At 46.8% G+C, this 20,693-nt stretch overlaps 1 protein-coding gene across 1 annotated transcript in view; it reads left to right on the forward strand.

The window, feature by feature from the left end:
* Positions 1-4,452: 4,452 nt before the first annotated feature.
* The window catches only part of AP3D1 (adaptor related protein complex 3 subunit delta 1), a 39,720-nt gene continuing 23,479 nt past the window's right edge, over positions 4,453-20,693 (forward strand). Inside the window, exons 1-6 of the mRNA XM_065658772.1 lie at positions 4,453-4,779; positions 16,656-16,751; positions 17,419-17,499; positions 18,245-18,325; positions 20,092-20,199; positions 20,543-20,672. Coding sequence (XP_065514844.1) covers positions 4,684-4,779; positions 16,656-16,751; positions 17,419-17,499; positions 18,245-18,325; positions 20,092-20,199; positions 20,543-20,672 — 592 coding nt within the window. The 5' untranslated portion in view covers positions 4,453-4,683. The remainder of the gene's footprint in view (positions 4,780-16,655; positions 16,752-17,418; positions 17,500-18,244; positions 18,326-20,091; positions 20,200-20,542; positions 20,673-20,693) is intronic.

Below are 20,693 nucleotides of genomic sequence, written 5' to 3' on the forward strand. Positions count from 1 at the left end.
TCACCGAACATGGCCACCCATCCCTAAACATGGGCACCCATCCCTGAACATGGGCACCCATCCCTAAACACGGGCACCCATCCCCAAACATGGGCACCCATCCCCAAACATGGGCACCCATCCTCAAACACGGGCACCCATCCCCAAACACGGGCACCCATCACCGAACATGGGCACCCATCCCCAAACATGGGCACCCATCCCCAAATATGGGCACCCATCACCAAACATGGGGCACCCATCCCCAAACACGGGCACCCATCCCCAAACATGGGCACCCATCACCAAATATGGGCACCCATCCCCAAACACGGGCACCCATCACCGAACATGGCCACCCATCCCTAAACATGGGCACCCATCCCTGAACATGGGCACCCATCCCTAAACACGGGCACCCATCCCCAAACATGGGCACCCATCCCCAAACATGGGCACCCATCCTCAAACACGGGCACCCATCCCCAAACACGGGCACCCATCACCGAACATGGGCACCCATCCCCAAACATGGGCACCCATCCCCAAATATGGGCACCCATCACCAAACATGGGGCACCCATCCCCAAACACGGGCACCCATCCCCAAACATGGGCACCCATCCCCAAATATGGGCACCCATCACCAAACATGGGGCACCCATCCCCAAACACGGGCACCCATCCCTAAACACGGGCACCCATCCCCAAACACGGGCACCCATCCCTAAACATGGGCACCCATCCCCAAACATGGGCACCCATCCCCAAATATGGGCACCCATCACCAAACATGGGCACCCATCCCTAAACATGGGGCACCCATCACCAAACATGGGGCACCCATCCCCAAACACGGGCACCCATCCCCAAACATGGGCACCCATCACCAAACACGGGGCATCCATCCCCAAATATGGGGCACCCATCCCTAAACATGGGGCACCCATCACCAAACACAGGCACCCATCCCCAAAGACGGGCACCCATCCCCAAACATGGGGCACCCATCACCAAATATGGGGCACCCATCCCTAAACATGGGCACCCATCCCTAAACATGGGGCACCCATCCCCAAACACGGGCACCCATCCCCAAAGACGGGCACCCATCCCCAAACATGGGGCACCCATCCCCAAACACGGGCACCCATCCCCAAACGCGGGTCACCCCCTGTCCCCGACCCGGGGCACCGGACACGGGTCAGTGTCGTCCCCCCCCCGGCAGGTGCCGCCGCATCCCCCCTGCTCTCCCGGGACACCGGCGCCATCTCGCGGGTAGGAACGGGAAGGGACGGGCAGGGACGGGCAGGGACGGGCAGTGGGAAGGAAGCGAGGGAGCAACACGAGCACCCCAGCAGGGGCATCCCAGAATGGTCACCCGGGGACACGACACCCTCATGTACAGGCACCTGGCACAGTCACTCCATCGTGGGCATCCTACCAAGGACACCCCAACATGGGGCACCTCAGTAGGGACACCCCAACAAGGGACACCTCAATAGGGACACCCCAAGGGACACCTCAATATGGACACCCCAATATGGGGCACCTCAATAGGGACACCCCAACATGGGGCACCTCAATAGGGACACCCCAAGGGACACCTCAATATGGACACCCCAATATGGGGCACCTCAATAGGGACACCCCAACAAGGGACACCTCAATAGGGACACCCCAAGGGACACCTCAATATGGACACCCCAATATGGGGCACCCCAGCAAAGTCCCCTGAACACAGACACACTGTCACAGGCATCCTGTTCAGAGCACCTCATCGTGGGCAACCCCAATCCCTATAGGGGTACCCAGCATGGGCACACTAGCACAGCGCACGACCACGAGCACCCCAACAGGGGCAGCCGTCACCCCAGCTCAGACCCCCATCACCCTGCTTGTGCCTGGACCAGCAGCAAGGGATGTGCCATAGGGCAGCCCCTGGCCTTGGCCAGGCACCCAGTGAGCCCTGCCTGTGTCTGCTCCTCTCGGTTGGGTTTGGGGATGTGGAGCTACATGGCCCTGGGACCGGCCCAGCACCACGGTCCTGAGGTCACCCCGTGCTGCAGCAGCTGCTGAGCCCAGCCTGAGTTCAGCAGAAAACCCTATTTTTGCCCTTTTGGAGGCTGAAAATCACCAATTCCACGTTTCTTTCCCCCAGTTCAGTTTACCCCAAAATAGCCATTAACGTAACGAGAGCCAAAGCTCATTGAACCTCGTAGGGATGCAGTGTGGGCTGCGGAACCCATGGAGCGCTCTGAGTACTGGGAGAGGAGAGCTCTGTAAGAGAGCAAGAACAGACGTGCTGCCTGTGGAAAACCAGGATCAACCCGTGGAGGCGCAGCGGAGCTCCATCTGGGATATGATGACCAGGCTTGTGCTCTCCCACCGACAAACACCGAGGCTCAGCAGCCCATCATGAGCAACCCCGTGGCACAGCATCCCTTAGGGATGCAGCTGGAGTGGGAAAGCTCCTTCCCGGGAAATCGGCCTGCAAGCTGACATCAGCACAAACAGGAGGTGGCGTTGGTTGTTCGAATAGATCTGAGCTGCTGTAGCCAGAAGAGGCAGAGATTGGGAATTCGAAGGGGTTTAGCTATTACCTATGGCAACGACTGGGGTTAGGGCCATGTTCTTTATTAAGGGTGGTCATAAGGGAGTTCCAGACACTGAAGAGTGTTACTGGCCCTGATTTCTAAGGCTCACCCAAACCAGGCCATTCCAGAAGGAGAAATCCTTGGACACTCAGTGGGGACGGATCAAGTCTGGGTCCAAATTCACCTATAGGAGACTCTCCCCATGTGCTGGGTGCTGCTGCGCTCCTCTACCCAGTTGCCCCTTCCCCAGCGTGGGGCTTATTACTGGTGGTGGTGGTGGTGAAGGTCGTTGTGGTGCTGCATCTCCCAGCCTGGGCTTCCGCGCATGGTGTGATGTCCTGCGGCGGTGTGACAGTGGTGTGACAGGGCGATGGCATCACTCTGTGTGTGGGCCTGGGCTCTAATGGACCTGCTGAAACGGTTTGGGTTAAACCAGGGCTTTTCACAAGGTTTCTGGTGGCCGCGGCTCATCCTCTCCCCAGGTGCCCAACACTCTCATGACCCCTGATCGGTGCCTGCGCAGGGGGGGGTGTCCCATTGCAGATGGGTGGTTCCTTGGAACAGGAGGGAGACAAGAAAATGTCATGGAGCTGCTCTCGCACCCCCCCTTCACCTCCAGAGCTGGATTCCAGCATCTGGGAAAGCAGAGGAATAAACAGAAAGGAACTCGCAAACAAAAAGGAGACGCGCCATTGCCAAGCTCTCCTTGGGATCTTTGAGCTGCTGCACGGCGGGTGGAAGGAAAAGGATTTCTGTTTGCTTCCAGTGGTTTTCCCCCTTTGTTCTCTTCTTCAGAGTCTGACTTCCAGCTTGTTTTTGTTGGACCCCGGCAGAAGAATGGAGCCCATGGGTTTGTTTTTGTTTTATTCAGGAATAGCCACACGCATCAGCCTCTACGCACTGGGTTTCCCTTCTTAAGGGAAAAAGTCAAAGGGTTACGGTTACATGGGAGTCCTCGCGGTACAGATAACGTCATAGAACCCCAGATTGGTTTGGGTTAGAAGGGACCTTAGAGCTCCTCCAGCTCCAACCCCTGCCCCGGGCAGGGACCCCTTCCACTGGAGCAGCTTGCTCCAAGCCCCTGTGTCCAACCTGGCCTTGAGCACTGCCAGGGATGGGGCAGCCACAGCTTCTCTGGGCACCCTGTGCCAGCGCCTCAGCACCCTCCCAGGGAAGAGCTTGTGCCTAAGAGCTCAGCTCAGTCTCCCCTCGAGCAGGTTCAAGCCATTCCCCTTGGCCTGTCCCTACAGGCCCTTGTCCCAAGCCCCTCTCCAGGTTCCCTGCAGCCCCTTTAGGCCCTGGAGCTGCTCTCAGGTCTCCCCTTCAGGAGCCTTCTCTTGTCCAGGCTGCCCCAGCCCAGCTCTCTCAGCCTGGCTCCAGAGCAGAGCTGCTCCAGCCCTCGCAGCATCTCCATGGCCTCCTCTGGCCTCGCTCCAGCAGCTCCACGTCCCTCTCGTGCTGCTGCCCCGGAGCTGGATCAGGACCTCGGGGGGTCTCCCCAGAGCGCAGCAGAGAATCCTCTCTCTCGACCCGGTGCCCGAGTCCCTGCCGGTGCCAGCGACTGCCCAGCCCCGGCGCTCGCTCCCCACAGGGCGGCTGCCAAGGGGACACGGCCCGAGCCCGCCGCCGCCGCCCGCGCAGCCCCCGGCACCCCCGGGGCCACCGGGAGGGACCCGCAGCTCCCGCCCCCGCCACGTGGGGCCCGCGGGAGCGCCGGAGAGGGCGGGGCCACGCGGGAAGGCGGGGTTAGGGCAATGGCGCGCTGACATTGGCGGACGCGAGTGGGCGGGGTCTAGACGCAATGGGCGTGGCAGGAGGCTGGAGAGGGCGCGGGGGGCGTCGCTCGGCTGCCGGGGGCGTGGCCGAGCCCTCAGCTGACCGGCCGCCATTTTGTCAGGCGCTGTGCGGCCGAGGGGAGCGCGGCGTCGGGGGCGAGCACCGTCCGTGCCCGCCGCGTCCCCGCCCGGCATGTGAGCGGCCCGGGCCCGCTGGTCTTCACCCGGCTCTCGCTGTAGTAGGGGCCGCGGCGGCTCCTGCCCCTTCTTCCCGGCTGGGCCCGGCCCCTCAGCTCCGAGCGCAGGCCCCGCGGCCCGGCCCCGCCGCCGCCATGGCGCTGAAGATGGTGAAGGGCAGCATCGACCGCATGTTTGACAAGAACCTGCAGGACCTGGTGCGAGGGATCCGCAATCACAAGGAGGACGAGGTGAGCGGCCCCCGCTCCCGCCGCCGAGGGGCTGCCGGCTTCGCTCGGCCGGTCCTGGCGTGGCCGGCTCCCCTTGGCTCCGGCCTGCGCCTCCCTCCCGCCCGGGCTGGCCCTCCTCATCCCTGCGCTCCGGCTGTGGGGTCCTGCCCTTCGGGGGCTTGGGCGCGGTGGGAGCCGTTCTCCTCGCAGAGGAGGCTGCGCCAGGCTCAGCGGCAGCCGCTGCCTCGGCCATCCCGGAAAGGGAATGGTGGTGTGGGGAAAGTGGAAGCAGGAATCAAAAGGAGGAAGAGGACGCTGGGGTGTGGGCCCAAAGGGAGAGTCTGTGGTAGAAAAGAAAGCGGTAGGGAAGGAGGGAGTTGAGGGTGAGGGAGGGTCGTGCTTGATACTTGCTTTCCTATTTAGTGTGTTACAGTGGTGTTAAGATCTCTGAGATCTGTCTATGTAACTCAAAGGAATTCCTTCCTGTATCACTGCGGTCAGGTACTGTAGTCAGCTGTGTTCTTCATTCAGGAAGGCTGAGTTCACTCATAATTCAGCTTTCTGATTATTCACCTTGTATACCGTGTGTCTAAAATGTGTTCTCCTTGTTTGAAGGCTCATGTAGGCAGAAAGCAGCTGGATGTGTTGGCCTGTTATTGTCTCTTGTATTAGAGGTGTGTGACCAGGAAATTAGTATAGGTGGAATAATTAGGCATCAAGAACATGTTATGTGAGACTTTCCACACTGAAGTATCACATGTTAATTGGGAAGTAACGGTCACTAATCATAACGGCATCATTTACATTCATCTTTGTGGCCTTAGAAGCTTGCTTATGAATGGTTTAACAGTCACACTTTGCTCGAATGAGTTGCTGTGGAGCTGGTGACAGGCTCAAACCCTAAAAACATTTGTAGACGATGATGTCTCTTCATGTAAGTACAATATCCAGGCGGTGTCAGCTGTTAAAGGTATCTGAAATAGTTGTAAATGTGTAACTAAATTAAACACTTAATTTGGAAAACTGTGATCTCCATCACTGATGCTGCTGGGCTGAAGCACAAAGTGCAGCTTCCAGAACCACTTGAATGTTCAGATGGCTTTTAGGCCTCTTTAATAAATAACACCTTGTCCTATGCTTACAAACTTACATTTTTATTACATTATCTTCAACTTACATTAAGTTTATGGGTGTTGATTTGGTGGCAGAGGAAGGTCGTGCTACTGTGAAACATGCAGTGCCCTGCAAAATGTGGGAGACTACAAGGGGAAGTGGAAATGGCATGTTCATGTGAACACTTAATGTCTTAAAGCTGGACCAGGTGAACAGTGTTCCTACAGAGCCCTTCCCCACAGCATGCTTAGGCCCAGTTTGTGTGTCCTGCTGCTTTTAGTAAATATGCTTTACTCTTTTGTGCATAGGACAGAAAATGTTTTGTCAGCTGTCAGCACTGAGCATCCCCCTGATGAAGGTCCAGGCTGGCCCAGGCCTTCGTGGCACTGCTTCTCTTGGAGGAGGGTGGAATGTACTGTTCTCATTCCTAATGTAATTTTGTTCAATATAGTTCCTTTTCCAGGCCTTCAGAAAGAGCACAAATGCTGTTACCCAGACAGGATGAGCAAGTTCCTGTGCAGCATAAGCCATGCCAAGTTTGTTTTCAGTTTCTGACAAGAAATAGTTAAAATGTGCTGGCTTTGATCTCCTTTGGAGATAGGAAAAAATACTCCTCAGGCTATTTAGTAGAGCTCTGTGTATTTGAAGGAAGTTGTTATACCAGTAGGCAAGCTCCCTAGGACTCAGTGAGGGCAAAGCAAATGTGTTACCTCTTGCTGTAAGAGGCTGATGTAAATTAGAATAGTTGGACTGTAGCATGACAGTATTTTAAACGATGGTAGCTCTTTAGTTTGAAATGGAAGCTGTGAGATTTTAAAGCACATGATTGTAGTGATAGATCCTTTCTATATCCTTATGTGTACAGCAGAAATTAAAACCTGAACTTCAGGATGTGTTTGGCTCATCAGTAGATGTTGCAGTGATGAAATGTTCAAGAATCCTTCAAAGATCTTGCTAAATCACATAGAGTGGCTGCAGACAACGCAGGACTGCTCCTTTTTCTAGCTCAGCTAGCTGAAGAGAGCTCCAAACCTTCTGCTGTTAAGATGCTGGGTGTTGATTCAGTGCTTCCCAGTCTGTGGTCATGGACATTTACTGATTTTTCAAGGGATATTATGAAATCGGAATGGTGTTCTAGAGGAAGTAGCTGCAAAAATTCTTCCTCCTTTTCCTACAGTGCTTCCATTGTTCGTTTTATCTATTACATGTTCTTCTAATACTGAGGCTGTTCAACATTTGTGGGTCTCAGGATGAGTGTTTAAGCTTCAGACAAACGCTCTGTCCTGTTCAGAAGAGCAAATTTGTTTAAAGCGATCGGCAGCATGCTTTGGTGCTGAGGATACTGGCTGTTAGTCTCAGCTCAACAGAGGTCCTGTATGAAAGAGGTGTCTCTGGAAAGGATGTTGTTAAAATGACATGGAAAGAAATGAAGGCATGATCATTGCTTTGACTTCTGGTTTAGTTATCCAGAATGTTAATTTCTGTTGTGTATGTTGGTTCTTGTTTGGAATTCAGTCATGTGGATGTTCTGCCATCACTTTTTCCCTTCTCTCTCTCGGCAGTCTCTCCTGGTAGATTAGGGGATAGTAAGATTTATTCCTTTCCCAAGTCCTGCTCGGGTAGCATCACAAACCAGTGTAGCTGCTATTTCACTGACACATCAAGGATGTGTGTGTGCAGTGCAGGATGCGCCAAATGGTTGTCAACCATTGGGTTTCTCAATACAGCTTTGTGACAGACCTGCTGCGTTCTCCCTTGCTGGGTGTATGTTCACCCTAAATTGCTGGGACTCTTATATGCACACCCCAAGGCTGGTTGTGAAGTAAATGGAGCACCATAGCTCTGAGTGTCCTCAGCTCACTGAGAACTGAGGGGCTATGGGAGGCTGCCTGGCACTTTAGTTCACATTCTTTTTCCAGAGTGCTTAATTACCTGTTGGAGACCGCTTTGCTCTTAGTTTCTGCACTGTAGCCAAAGCTGACCCATTTATTTTGAGTTTAAAACACTGAAACTGAAATTACGGCCTTCTGTAATGTGGGAGATAAGGACAGGAGTTGGTTAACACAATCACTTTTCTGTACAGACATCCTCTGTCCGTTTTCCAGTCTTCCGGGGAAAATTGGAGCTGCCTCATCCTTCTGCAAAGTAAATACTAGTGTGGAAGGAATGAGGTAGCACACCAGCATCAGATCTTTTCCTGGTTTGACGTGTCGTGTTTACTTTCCAACACTCTGTACAGATGCTTTAATCCCTGTGGTGCTTCCCAGTGCCAACTCAAATTTAAGGGAAAGCCAAACCTGCAAGGAAGACTTGATCCTGTTAGGTTCTCCCCTGGCCTTCACTTCTAATATCTCATTCTCTCTCTTTCATTTGGAACACGAATCCTTTTGCTAATGAAACTGGTAAGACTTTTACCTCTTATGAAGTGGGTTTGTACTCCATGGCATAACTTTTCCCCACTTTGGAGCTACTTTTTATTTATCTGCTACACAGGAGGGGAATGGCTTGTAGAGATGGCTGTTAGAAGTGTAATGGATTTTTTTTTTCCCAAGATATTCCAAACTGAGAAATGATTTCTATTTAGAGATGTTCTCCTGAATGTGAAGTAAAGGAAGGGATAATCCTTTGACGTTACTTGGCTCTTTCATTTGCAGTTAAGAAGTTTGTTGTTCCCAACAAGGAAGCTACTGTCAGATGCTATGGTGAGAGGTTCCTTCAGAAAACTGACATGATAAAATACAGAAACAGAGATGTTAAATGAGGGGTGCTTTGTCCTGTTCACATCCTTTGTGTTTCAAGTGCCTTTGATTTACTGGAGGACACTTAAGGAGGAAGAAGTGGTTAAATAACATCCTGTGTGAAATGTTTGTACTCTTCTTATAACTTGAGAAAACTGCTCCCTCTTCTGCCAGAGAATGTGCTGGTGTGTGCCACGGGATTAGCCCTTCACGCTTTTGATAATCTATACTCTCAGGTAAAAGGGTATTAAGAAGTCCACATCTTCTTGTGTGGAGGGTTTGGTGATAAGTATCTCGTGCCTGCTTTGCGTTTAAGAAGTTGCTTGGTGCAGAAGCAAGTTAGAATAAGGAAAGGAGCAATTGGTGTTTCTGGTTTGATAAAAATAAGCATTACTTTCAGTTACTTGTATCATGCTAAATAAGAGGCATGTTGCATGTCCATGCTGTGAAATATATCTTTAACTGCCCAGAGACTGGTCTTACCAAATTGGCTGCGTGTCCTCACTTCGTAGGAACTATTACCTAAGGACAGTGCACTGGTATTGCTGAAAACACCTTTCCCCTAAAGAAAGTGCTGCTGCACTCCACGACACATTCCAGCTACTTCTCTGAGCTGTTTTCAGATGAAATGATGACATAAGGAGTTTTGGGCAATCTTTTTTAAGGTCACAAAAATCTTTTGGGTACAGCCTGTCATGAAATGAGGTTAAAGACCATCTAATGCCATGGTCTTCTGATGGTTTGGCCTTGAGCCACTGTTGCGGTATTGGTATCTAATGGTAAAGGTTATGGTATGGAACGTAATAAGGAAATTTTGAGGAATGCTAAAAAGCCTGCTGGTGCCCAAGAGTGAAAATCCAACCCAACCGATAAGCAGCGTGCGGCTCATTGATGAGAGACAGTTCTTTCAGCCACTGCTGCTTGATCAGTTACTGCTTGTCATATGTGTGTTAATATCTTTGAAGGGAGCTCATTATTCCACCCACTTTCAAGTGGCTCTGGAGCTGCTATTGTTAATTCTTTGAGCGTGTGAATCACTGCAAAAGGCAAAGTCGGATATAGAAACAATACACAAAGGAGGGCTGGATAAGGACCTCACACCAATGGGTAGAAAAGCAGAATAGTACTGGCCTCCAAGGTAGCAGGGCCCAGGGTGACAGTGTCCCTGCCTTACTTGCTGTGTCACAGAAAATTAAGGGCCTGGAGCCATGAGCCTGAGCCAAGACGTGGGCATTTTCTTGTATGGTTACAAGCAGATTGCAGCTGCGGCTTTGCATTAGTGCTGCCTTTCATTAGCTTCTTGCTTTCTCCTGTGTTAAACATGACTTAATTGGCTGTGTCACAAGTGGGGCTAATGCTTTGTTCCCAGTCTGAATTGTTTTGTAGCTGCATCTTCTGAGGGTTTGAAGGGCTCCAGATTGCTTTCTCACATGGGTAAGGCAGGTCTGGGGGAGAGGAAGAGCTTGCTGGTACCTCCTCCTAAGAAATGGAGTGCCCATTCACTGCACCTTTTGTGAGGCTGGTGGAAGAACAGCCAGAAAAATCAAAGTAGAACAAAGATACTAATGACATTTCTGTTCTGTGGTCATCTTTAGAGAGTTGTTTGATGCTGGTCTTTGTCCTGGTGTGAAACACATAAAACAGGGTTTTGTGTGATTTCCTCTAATGTTGTCAGTGTCCACAAAAGTGACTGAAAAAACGTCTTCCTCTGTGATGTAGGTTAGTGAATATGTCTGGTGTACAATGAGTACCTTTAGGTTTCTCACTTAAAAGTGTTCTTTGGTAGCATGTCCCATTTCTGGTGCAATGTGAAGAGCAGTGAGGGAAGCACTGAAGGACATACATCAGAAAGACCGAGTCATGAGACAAGTTACAAAGAAGCATTTGTGTTCCTTAGGTTATTAAAAAGCCTTATCATTCATGCTGAAAAATGAAATGCTTCATTACCTAAAGGGAGTCTGCTTAAATCCAGGTGGCAGGAAGTTAAAGATGTTTGACTGAAAGATGTGGAAAATAACATGGGTAGCGGTAGTGTTGGGAGCTCATAAAGGTGGTTGAGTGCTTTTAAATAAGAAGCATACTTTCAAGAAACCTGAAATACTTCTGAGTCCTGTTGAATCCTGAAATATAACTGCACGTGAAAACGCATTTGGTTCATACCAGTTACCTCCCCAGTCACTGGCTGTGGGCTGATCAAATGGAGTCTGGAGACCTCGTAGTTGAGTGCTAGGTTTTGTATTACCTGTTCCTTTATTATTCTTTCTTTTGTGAGGCAGATGTTCAAACCTGTCAGCTTTCATTGAAGGTGTATACACTGAAGGTGTATAAAGGGAAGCAAGCATCAGTGTGGGTATGCTGAAGATTTCTTTCAGTGGGCTCAATTCCTCTTGGCAAATTCAGGATTCATAAATTCTATCACCTCCAGCTATCACAGTGTGAGTAAGCTTCAGCTTTGAGAAATGTAAGTTTGTTTAAAGTGAGAAGTATGATCATACAGCAGGGAGTAGGTAAACAAATTTATCCTAATTACACCAAGATTTGGTACTGAATTTAAGAAGTCAGTGACGGCCGTGAAACATCTCTTCCTGCCTTTCCATAACTGAGAAGAGCTCATCGGTTTGTGTAAATGAGTGGTGCATCATTGAAATGTTTTCAGTGTTAAGTTTTGATATGGCATTCATAGGTTGTCAAGCATCTTCTTTTGGGATGTTTCCCTCTGAACTATAGTTTGTCAGCTGAGTCTTGGAAACAACAGCTGCTTGAGTTCCTTAGAAGGACATGACTATTTCCTTACACATGCAGCAAAACCGTGTCCTTGTAACAGAGTCTGCCTTTATCAAACCCTGGGACCCTGCACAGAAACATGCCCGGAACTGAGAAATTGAAAAATCATAGAATCCCAGCCTGGTTTGGATTAGAAGAGACCTTAAAGCTCCTCCAGCTCCAACCCCTGCCACGGGCAGGGACCCTTTCCACTGGAGCAGCTTGCTCCAAGCCCCTGTGTCCAACCTGGCCTTGAGCACTGCCAGGGATGGGGCAGCCACAGCTTCTCTGGGCGCCCTGTGCCAGCACCTCAGCACCCTCCCAGGGAAGAGCTTCTGCCTAAGGTCTAATCTAAATTACCCTGTATCTAATGTAAAGGTACTTCCAGAGCTTTTTGCATAGTAGTAGTAAAATGAATTTGAGTACATCTTGTGTTTGCACGGATGTGACGCATCTTTCTGGTCTTAAAAGTTGTCTGCTCAGATCATTTAGATAGCACAGGCCCCTGAGGATTGTTTAATTGCCATGCAATTAAATTAACAAATACTGTGATCAGACTGGAGTATTTATATACCGGGACTGATCAGACTGGAGATGCTAAAGGCCATCTGTAGAGCCTTGCTGACGATACTTGCTTACTGGGTTCTTCTGGCCTCTTTGGGGTTTGCTACCTAATACCCACTTTTTTGCTGTGTAGCTGTGCTGTGGCTTGCAGTGTAGGTGCTTTGTGTGAATATTTCAACTGTTTGAGGTCCTGTAGAGTCTCCTACAGTGCCTTACGGTGCTGTGGTGGTTTGTTTGGGGCTGTTTTGTATCTGATCTGAAACTGGAAGGTGCACACTAATTGCATCGCGTCTCTGTGAATTGTTAAAATGAGGTTCAAAGGTTTTCATAGGTTTATAGGCTGCATCACACCGAGTTCCTGTTGGTTATCTGTAACTTCAGGAAACATTCAGAAAAGAAAGTGTAAATTGATTTTCCACATTCCTCCAGCACTGTCATTCGGAGAAACGATTCTCGTTATCTCACTTTGGTTCTAACAGACAGGGGGCAGTGGGTAATGAATCATGGTTCTGATAAATAATACAGGTGAAGACTGCATTATTTATATATATATATTTAGATGTCTATAGCTGCAAATGAAGTGGCAGTGGTTCCCCTTCATGCCTCCAGTGTTTAGCACTGATGAGAACAATGCATTAGTCTGGGATCTTCAGCCTACCTACAAAATGAGTGAATAAATCCCTGGAAAGCTGGGTTTGGTACCCAGGCAAGCAGAGACATGTTAAAACATCTACAGCAATGCTGTTTCTCAACAGCTGAGTGAAAGATAAGCTTGGGTTTTTCATAATGCCTTTCAAGTTGTAACATGTTTTCTGGGTTCTTTATTGTATCTGACTCCCCTCTGCACCCTTTTATTTTGGCTGCTTCAAACCTGCTGAAATGAATGCTGTGCAGTTTCTCAGTTACTGCTTATGTTCTGTTACATGCTGACCTGCTTCAGTTGCTTTATGGTTTTAGTTAAGGTGGTTGGGAGATCACTACAGTGTGGAAGTGTGTGCTGTGCGATTAATTCTCTTTCTAGCCAGTCATGGGGTACCCTTAACAAAGGATCCTGTTACATTAAATAGCCTTTTCTATGGTATTTAAATAATATTTTTAGATATGTATGACAGAAGTTACCAGCTACTGTGCTTTTCTCTAACTGGCCAAGGGAGGGAGTGGAAAGCATCATGTTTTTGCTCTTAATTGTTAAGAGCAAACAGTGCATTTATGCTCTTGTTACTTCAGTTGACTTGCAATGTGCCGTCATGGCATGATGCTGGTGTGCCAGGTACTGTAGTCAATTCTAGATGTATAAATTCGATTGGACTAGGTCAGTGGCATTTGTTGATGTGAAGTACTGCTTTTGGGGTTGGGGGTTGATAGAAGCCTAGCAAGAGATGGATTTCTTTCCATCTTCCTTCCTAAGTTAGGAGGTGGCGGCTGATCTATGCTGCACTTGTAACAGGATCTTATGCTTGAAGCTCAAACTCAGAAGTTGCTTCACCCCCACAAGGTGTCTGTGGCATAACTGCCTATTGTGTTAAGCATTATGGTCATGGCCCATGGCCTCTGTTCTATAGGGAGGATTTCTTGAGATTCTTTGGGGAAAAAAAAAAAGAAAGGAAAAGGAAGGGCAGTTGTTGGAGCACTGCTCACTTGGAACAGTGGCATCTTACCCATGTGAGATCATCATGTGCTTGTGTTCAACGTGATTTCATAGAGCTTGGCTCAGTCCTACAAAAATGATAAATCCTACATTGCTTAAAACAAATGTCATATTTTATGCCTATTTCAGTTATTTATTTTTATGTTCTACTTATTCCAGACTTTTTCTAGTTTAGAATGGGTTAGTCACATATATATCAGGTCATATCTTGCTCCTTGTGGTGTTCACTGTTGATCAGCCTTAATACACGATATTTAACCCTGAAAGTGCAAGAGAAATAGGGACTAATGTTCACCGACACTTCGCTGTCTCATCTGGGTGGAAAGCTCTTTGCAGTTGCAGTAAGTGACAGGTTTGAATCTCAACAGCAGCCCATTCCATAAATTGTGACCCACTTTTCCCTTCCTCTGTTTCAAAGGGATTGTGGCTTTGATTTGTGATACCTTCGTTCTTATTTCAGCTACTCACACTCACTCGATTGCACATAGTTTCTGGGTGAGGTCTTGGAATTCTTGAGGAATTTGGACTTATTTTAAGAATTAGCTTGTGTATTTTGTTAATGGACATAACATGCATACTGTACCGCTTGGTGGAACCATTAAGAAATGACAGTTCCGACTTTGTGCTGTATTCCCAGTTTGCTTGGTAATCACTGCTCGCATCTGCATGGGTTTAGCTGCACTGCTCCGAGTGTGTTCCTGTCATCTTCCTTCTTCTGTGGAGTACGTGAGAGAAAACAACCACCCGAGTGCTTGCTGTAGTGTTTCATTAAGGAGCCTTTTCCACTGTGTTGGGAACGGCTCCTTTCCCGCTTGGCAGCCTATCAGGAATAAAAGAACTCCTCTCAGCTCTTTTCCCATGTTATCATATTGCCCTTCAGCTTCTGACTGCAGTCTCACAGCTCTGCCTGCACTGCCGTCCTTTTGAGGAGGGTGTTCATCCCTCTAATGGCTGTGCTGCTTCTGGCTGCCCCGGGAGTGAAAGGCTGCCTTAGGATGGCCATGCTTGCTCGGAGCAGTCTGCCTGGGGGATGTCCAAAGGTCTGTGAATATTGTGACTTAAAAGTGCTCCTCAGCTGACTGGCCAAAATGTAGGAGCAACGGAGTAGGCACCTGGCAGGACTTCAGATAACACTATCACAGAATTAGTGAGGAATTGGTAGTTACGAAATATACTGGTGGTCTTTTCCAGCATAGTTGATTCTGTAATGAATACTGTGAGCATAACTGAACTGAAGTATTTTCCTTTTGCATTCCTTTCTTCATGGGATCTCAAAAACATTTAAGGAAGAACTGAGCCAGTTATATACTGGGAAATATTTATTTTTAATTAACACACTAAGAAACAGCTGTGTTTTAAGGATTTGTGCAAAAACTATTAGTAAATCAATGCTGGGAAACTACAAGATACCCACATTTTGTTCTGTTTCAGTGTGTAAATGGTTTTGGTTTGGTTTCTCTCCAAATACTGAGTGACTTGCTGAGTGACTGCCATTTCTTGTTCATCACGTGAAGTGGTTGTTCTTCCGTTTAGTGTCCAGTCTGGCTCTGGTGAGCAGCTTGCCAGCTGCAGCATGGGGTGAAAACGCTTCAGTGCAGCCCATATCCAGGGCTTTGCAGAGGTCCGTGATGCCACAGGGAAGAGCTTCACCGAAGATCCACACACACCTACTTGTTTCCTTCGTATTTATGTAGATGGTAAATGTGGCAGTGAATCTGGTTGGGGTGGTTGGGTTTCGGATTTCAGTGTTAGATTAAATAGATCAGTTTTCTTCATATTGCTCATTCATGGCAGTGCTACTCTAGAGAGATTAACAAAAAGTTAATACCTGCTGATCCTTTAAAGCTTTCTATATATAGAAGAGTCTTTCATTCCTTGTAGCCTTTTAGGCTTTGAAGTACCACTGGTTTGGAAGGACTTCTTTCTGCTCTTCAAAATGCCTGGAACGGGTTGCCCAAGGAAGTGGTAAATGTTTCATCCTTGGCAGTGTTCAAGGCCAGGTTGGACACAGGGGCTTGGAGCAACCTGTTCTAGTGGAAGGTGTCCCTGCCCATGGCAGGGGTTGGAACTGGATAAGCCTTAAGGTCCTTTCCAAACCAGACCAGTCTGGGATTCTGTTTCATGCTCACAGGGTTTGCCTGCAGGCTACTGGGGCCATCGAGTGTGACTGCTGACTCAGAGCCTGTGTTCAGCTGTGCTGAGCTGGGTGTTACTGAATTTTTCCGTTTTCTAGGGTTTTATGTTTCAGGGTTTTTTCCCCTCCTGGTCACACAGTGCTTTACATTCAACTTCCAAGGGGTCACCAGGAAACTAATGTTTAAATAGTTTGGGGACAGATACTGTGGGAAACGATGATAATGCTTTCCGCTTATGGACATAAAAGACCTGCGTGTTAGTGTTCGCCACTGCGAACCAGTGCTGACCTTGCTGACCAAGATGTGGCAATGAGATACAGTGGGGAAGGATTTGGTGACACTGTTCCAGCATGCTCCTCTGTGGACATAAAATATTCAAGGCGAGGTACAATGTATTTGTAGATCAATTGCATGTTGTATACAGCGTTTGTTCAGTGTCTATGAGTCTTACTGTTGTGGAGTGCCTGTAGTGCCATCCAAATACAGTGTGCCCAAAAAAAAGTGTAACTCATGGAGTGTATTTTCATCAGTCAGCTTACATTTGTGGGCTATTAATAGTGTTTGACATAGTTTTTATTCTAGACTCACAGTGATCTCTGACTTCCTATTGAGGCGAGTGACCAGTGGGTGTTCCAGGGATGGCGGAACTCGGGGTTTTCTTCAGACCCCATAATACGTGATGGAACAAATCTTTGGAAATCGAGTTGTGGGCTCAACAGTGTAATTATGATGGAGAAAGGAAACCACTGAAGAAATATCTGTGTTTTTGTTTTTGTAATAGAATTGTGATGTTTCTTGGTAATGAGTTTCATCAGTCAATAGTGTGTGTGAGATTTGGCACTTGCACATGATGAGTTCTGCAGCTTCTCCCCATGAACATGCTGCAAGTCTCCAAAACTGGTAAATGAGCACAAATTTTTCTTTGTTTTTCCTCAGGCAAAATACATCTCCCAGTGCATCGATGAGATCAAGCAGGAGCTCAAGCAGGATAACATTGCAGTGAAAGCAAATGCAGTCTGCAAACTTACATACGTAAGTGCCTGTGGAGTATGCTGCAATCCCATCTTTGGTTTTGTATTGCTGACTGGGAGCCAGTCTCTGGTCTGGATGCCTGCTCTTCTCAGACTGGTGCAGGTGAAGATGCTCCCACATGTGCCTGACAGCAGAGGCTGCACATTCCCATCCTGTTTATTGTGCTGGCACTAGGATTGGTACAATTGTATTTCGTTAAGTTAGCTCAAGAAGCTGCTCTGATTTAAAACTAACCCAATTTTAAGAAGTTGTTTTCAGCTGGATTGTTTCTTATCAAATAGCTGCCTGAGCCCTTGGAACTGGTTGTTTCTCTTTATGCCATCCTTTGTCGAGGAGAAGAAAACTGTTAAAGAACTACTTTTGTGCTTCTGTACTGGGTTTTAGTTAAATAAAAACAACCTTGGAAAGAACCCTTTTCCCCTGACATTCATATCACTGTGTGTTACCTGGAATTAATGCAAACTGTTTAAATCTTGTTTCTGGAACATCAAGGCTTGTTTCCCTTACCTGTGAGTGGTGTAGAATGTAACACTCTGCATGAGCTTGAGAAATCTTGTAGTGTTATTTTTGAACCCATGTTACATCTTCACTTTTGTGAGGTGTCTTGACCTATTTTTCTTGAGTCTCTTATTTCAGAAGGTTGTTATCTTTGTTTCTCTGCTCACAGTTACAGATGCTGGGCTACGACATCAGTTGGGCTGCTTTCAACATCATTGAAGTCATGAGTGCATCAAAGTTTACATTCAAAGTGAGTTCACTGTGTAGCTACAGCTGTACCAGCCAAGCTGTGTCTGAGTGCGTTGGGATGACATCTTTTGGTTTGCTTTCTTCAATACAGAAGGGAAGCAACTGTCTTTGTTTTTAGTACATGGGTAATACTTTGCCTGCTTGGCTAGGCTTTTTCTACCAGATGCTTGGCAATACCTATATATCTTTCATGAAGAAATGGGGTATTTTAATGTGAAGGCCCCCTAAGATTCTTTATAGCAGGCATATTTTATTTTGGAAGAGCTTTATAATGTTTCTTGAAGAGTTTTGTTCATGCTTTGTGTTGCAGACCTCTTTCACGAAACAGGGTGGAATGTTACTGTCTAAGGAAGTTTCCAAATTGGGCTTTAGTTACCTGAAAGTCAGGAGTGAACACAGACAAAATAAATGTAATGTTCTCCATTCCTTCTACTGACAATCCTAGCTTATTTCTACATTTTGGGGGTCATCGAATCTCTATCTTGTAACAAAGTAGAGAAGGTAAAGCTAGTTTTATTATCCTTAAGATAGATGTATTATCCCTGGAGATGTTGCCTGTCTGAGCTTATTCTTTCCTGATATAAGCCCCTTTTTCTAGAGAGCCTTGTCATGCCTCTTCTGTTATGCAAACCTCCTGCTAATTGTTCATCTTTTTATTACTGGTTTTGAAGCTGTCAGTTGTTGTTCATCTAAACATTGTCCAAACTGGCTTTACAGATGTTGCTTTTCCTCTTCGCCTTTTGCAGCGCATCGGTTACCTCGCGGCCTCTCAGTGCTTTCATGAAGGGACTGATGTCATCATGTTGACTACGAATCAGATCCGAAAGGTGAGCTTTTTCACTTCAGTCCTCATTTTTGTCTTGCATTGTCTCCCTGGTTGTATTTTCACATCTGTATGAAGTAATTTCTCTTCTAGGAATGGAAAGGTGTTTGAGGAGAATTCTGTTCACTTGGGTTAGGGTTAGGGTCTCATTCCATAAACTGAAGGATTAATGAGACACTTCAAAGCTGTCCATAGACTTCCTTGTGCTGTCTCACACCAGTTCTCTGTTAACACAGTGACAATGAGAACTTTTGGTGCTATTATCAGGCTCTTAGGCAGCTCTTAAAAGAATGTAGTGGATCAGAAAAATTCCTGAAGTAGAATGAACAGTCATCTTGCTCCACAGGCTTTCTGTCTGCGAGGGTCTGTTTTCTTCTGGTAATAAGCTTTTGACACCTTTGGTGTAATTGTGTGTAGAAGTGAAGAGTATATGTAAAGTTGTATTCTGTATTCATGTACCAAAGTGTGTTATATTCATTCTCATAGAGGTTTGTGACTTGGATTCTTCCTGAGTTATTGGGTTGCAGCATTCTTTTTTCCTACGCTTCAGATTACAGATCTATTTTCAAAGCTCTTAAGTTTAATTTTCTAAAGTATCACCACTTTAAAACTTGGCTGATCCAGTACAAGGTGTGCTTGTATTTTTACCATCTAAGTATTTAGAATATCTTACACTTGTTTAAAAAAGATCAGTAGAGTGTCATCCTGTATCTTTCCTAAATAACTGGTGCTTTTCCCTTTATTTTTTAAGCCATTCTGCTCTGAAAAGTGCATATCTTTAATGATGTCTGACCATTTTCTTTATTATGGAGACTATTATACTGAATTTCAGTCACTTACTGGACTACTCCTTCCTTTTGTGCTTTGAGTTTTTTACTTAAAAGCATCTTTATGCTTTTTCAAGTTTCATTGGTCTAGCAACTTTGTATTTTAAGGGCTTATCGGTTCTCAAAATCGGTTAAAGCTGGAATGAACTGCAGTTTTGTTGTTCCTGAAGAGAAGCAGAATTCATTTTTCTTAAAGTAGGATCTGATTTCCTACCACCTGCAAAAAGTTTTATAAGCTGCAAATGGTAGAGAATCCTGAAGGCCTGACTCTGCTTAACTCTCTTAAAGCAGCCTCCATGTACACACGAACCTGGGCAGATACTTGAACGCAGTCAGATATGAACATTAATATTGTTAAGAGTCTGAAGCTTAGAAATACCTGAAACACAATGTAGGAGTATGCAGGATACAAATAAGCCCAAGGAGACTTGACCAGTGAAATGTATCTCCCACTCAGCTTGTGTTGTGCCTTTATGGATGGTGCTGCCAGCAGCTTGGAAGAGAAGTAATCATCATTTCTCTAGTAGATGAAGCTATTCACTCACTGTTAAGCATTCAACAAGCTGATGATAGTTGGGCTTGGACCTGGCAGGGTTTTGTTTAATACCAGGTTTTTAAGGCTTTAAAGATGTTCGTGATTACGTCAAGAGTTTTAAAACCTTATTTCCCATCCTGAAATATCACCAGAGGAAGGTGTCTCTAACTGCTCTATTGCTGCAGTATCCAGCTGTTGTTTAATTAGGATTAATTATGCCCATTATTAAGCCCAGGCTGGCTGCATATTACAGATGTTGGAGGCCATTCCTGTTAAGAATTGACATAAATCCTCCCGTGAAGTAGAGCTCTGCTTCATGTGTATTAGATGAACAACATTGGACTGAGAAAATTGTTGCTCAGCATCCTGTGTGATCTTAAATTTTTGAGCCTGTTTTTCCTTTTCTAGGATCTGAGTAGCCCTAACCAGTATGATACTGGAGTTGCACTGACTGGCTTGTCCTGTTTTGTTACTCCAGATCTTGCCAGGGACTTGGCAAATGACATCATGACATTGGTGAGTTGATAAGATTGAAATCACTTTTTCCTGTCGTTAAAGATTGTGAATTAGTTCAAATCTGGTAAATAGCTGTTAAATTTAGAATTGTTCCATGTAAAAAATTGATGCTTTGCCTTGTAAAGGGGAGCCTTTACAGACCTTAGTTAGCTCAAGAGGATTACCTCAACTATTGCTGTTATTTCTGGTGATAACCAACACTGTTTTGCTCTCCCCTCAAAGCTGAGTGTTCAGAAAGTAGTTCAGAAAGAGATTTAGAGAGAGTAGAGTGGACATAAGGACCTTGAGCAGAACTGGAAACACAGATTTGCTAAGAGCCTGACTGCAATTGTTTCCTGAACAGATGTCTCATACAAAGCCTTACATCAGGAAGAAGGCAGTGTTAATCATGTACAAAGTGTTTCTGAAATACCCAGAGTCCCTCCGTCCCGCATTTCCTCGCCTTAAAGAGAAACTTGAAGATCCAGATCCTGGTGAGTGCATTTTAGGGAATT

This window comes from Lathamus discolor, chromosome 21, assembly GCF_037157495.1.
Source record: "Lathamus discolor isolate bLatDis1 chromosome 21, bLatDis1.hap1, whole genome shotgun sequence".
In the NCBI taxonomy this organism is placed as follows: Eukaryota; Metazoa; Chordata; class Aves; order Psittaciformes; family Psittacidae; genus Lathamus; species Lathamus discolor.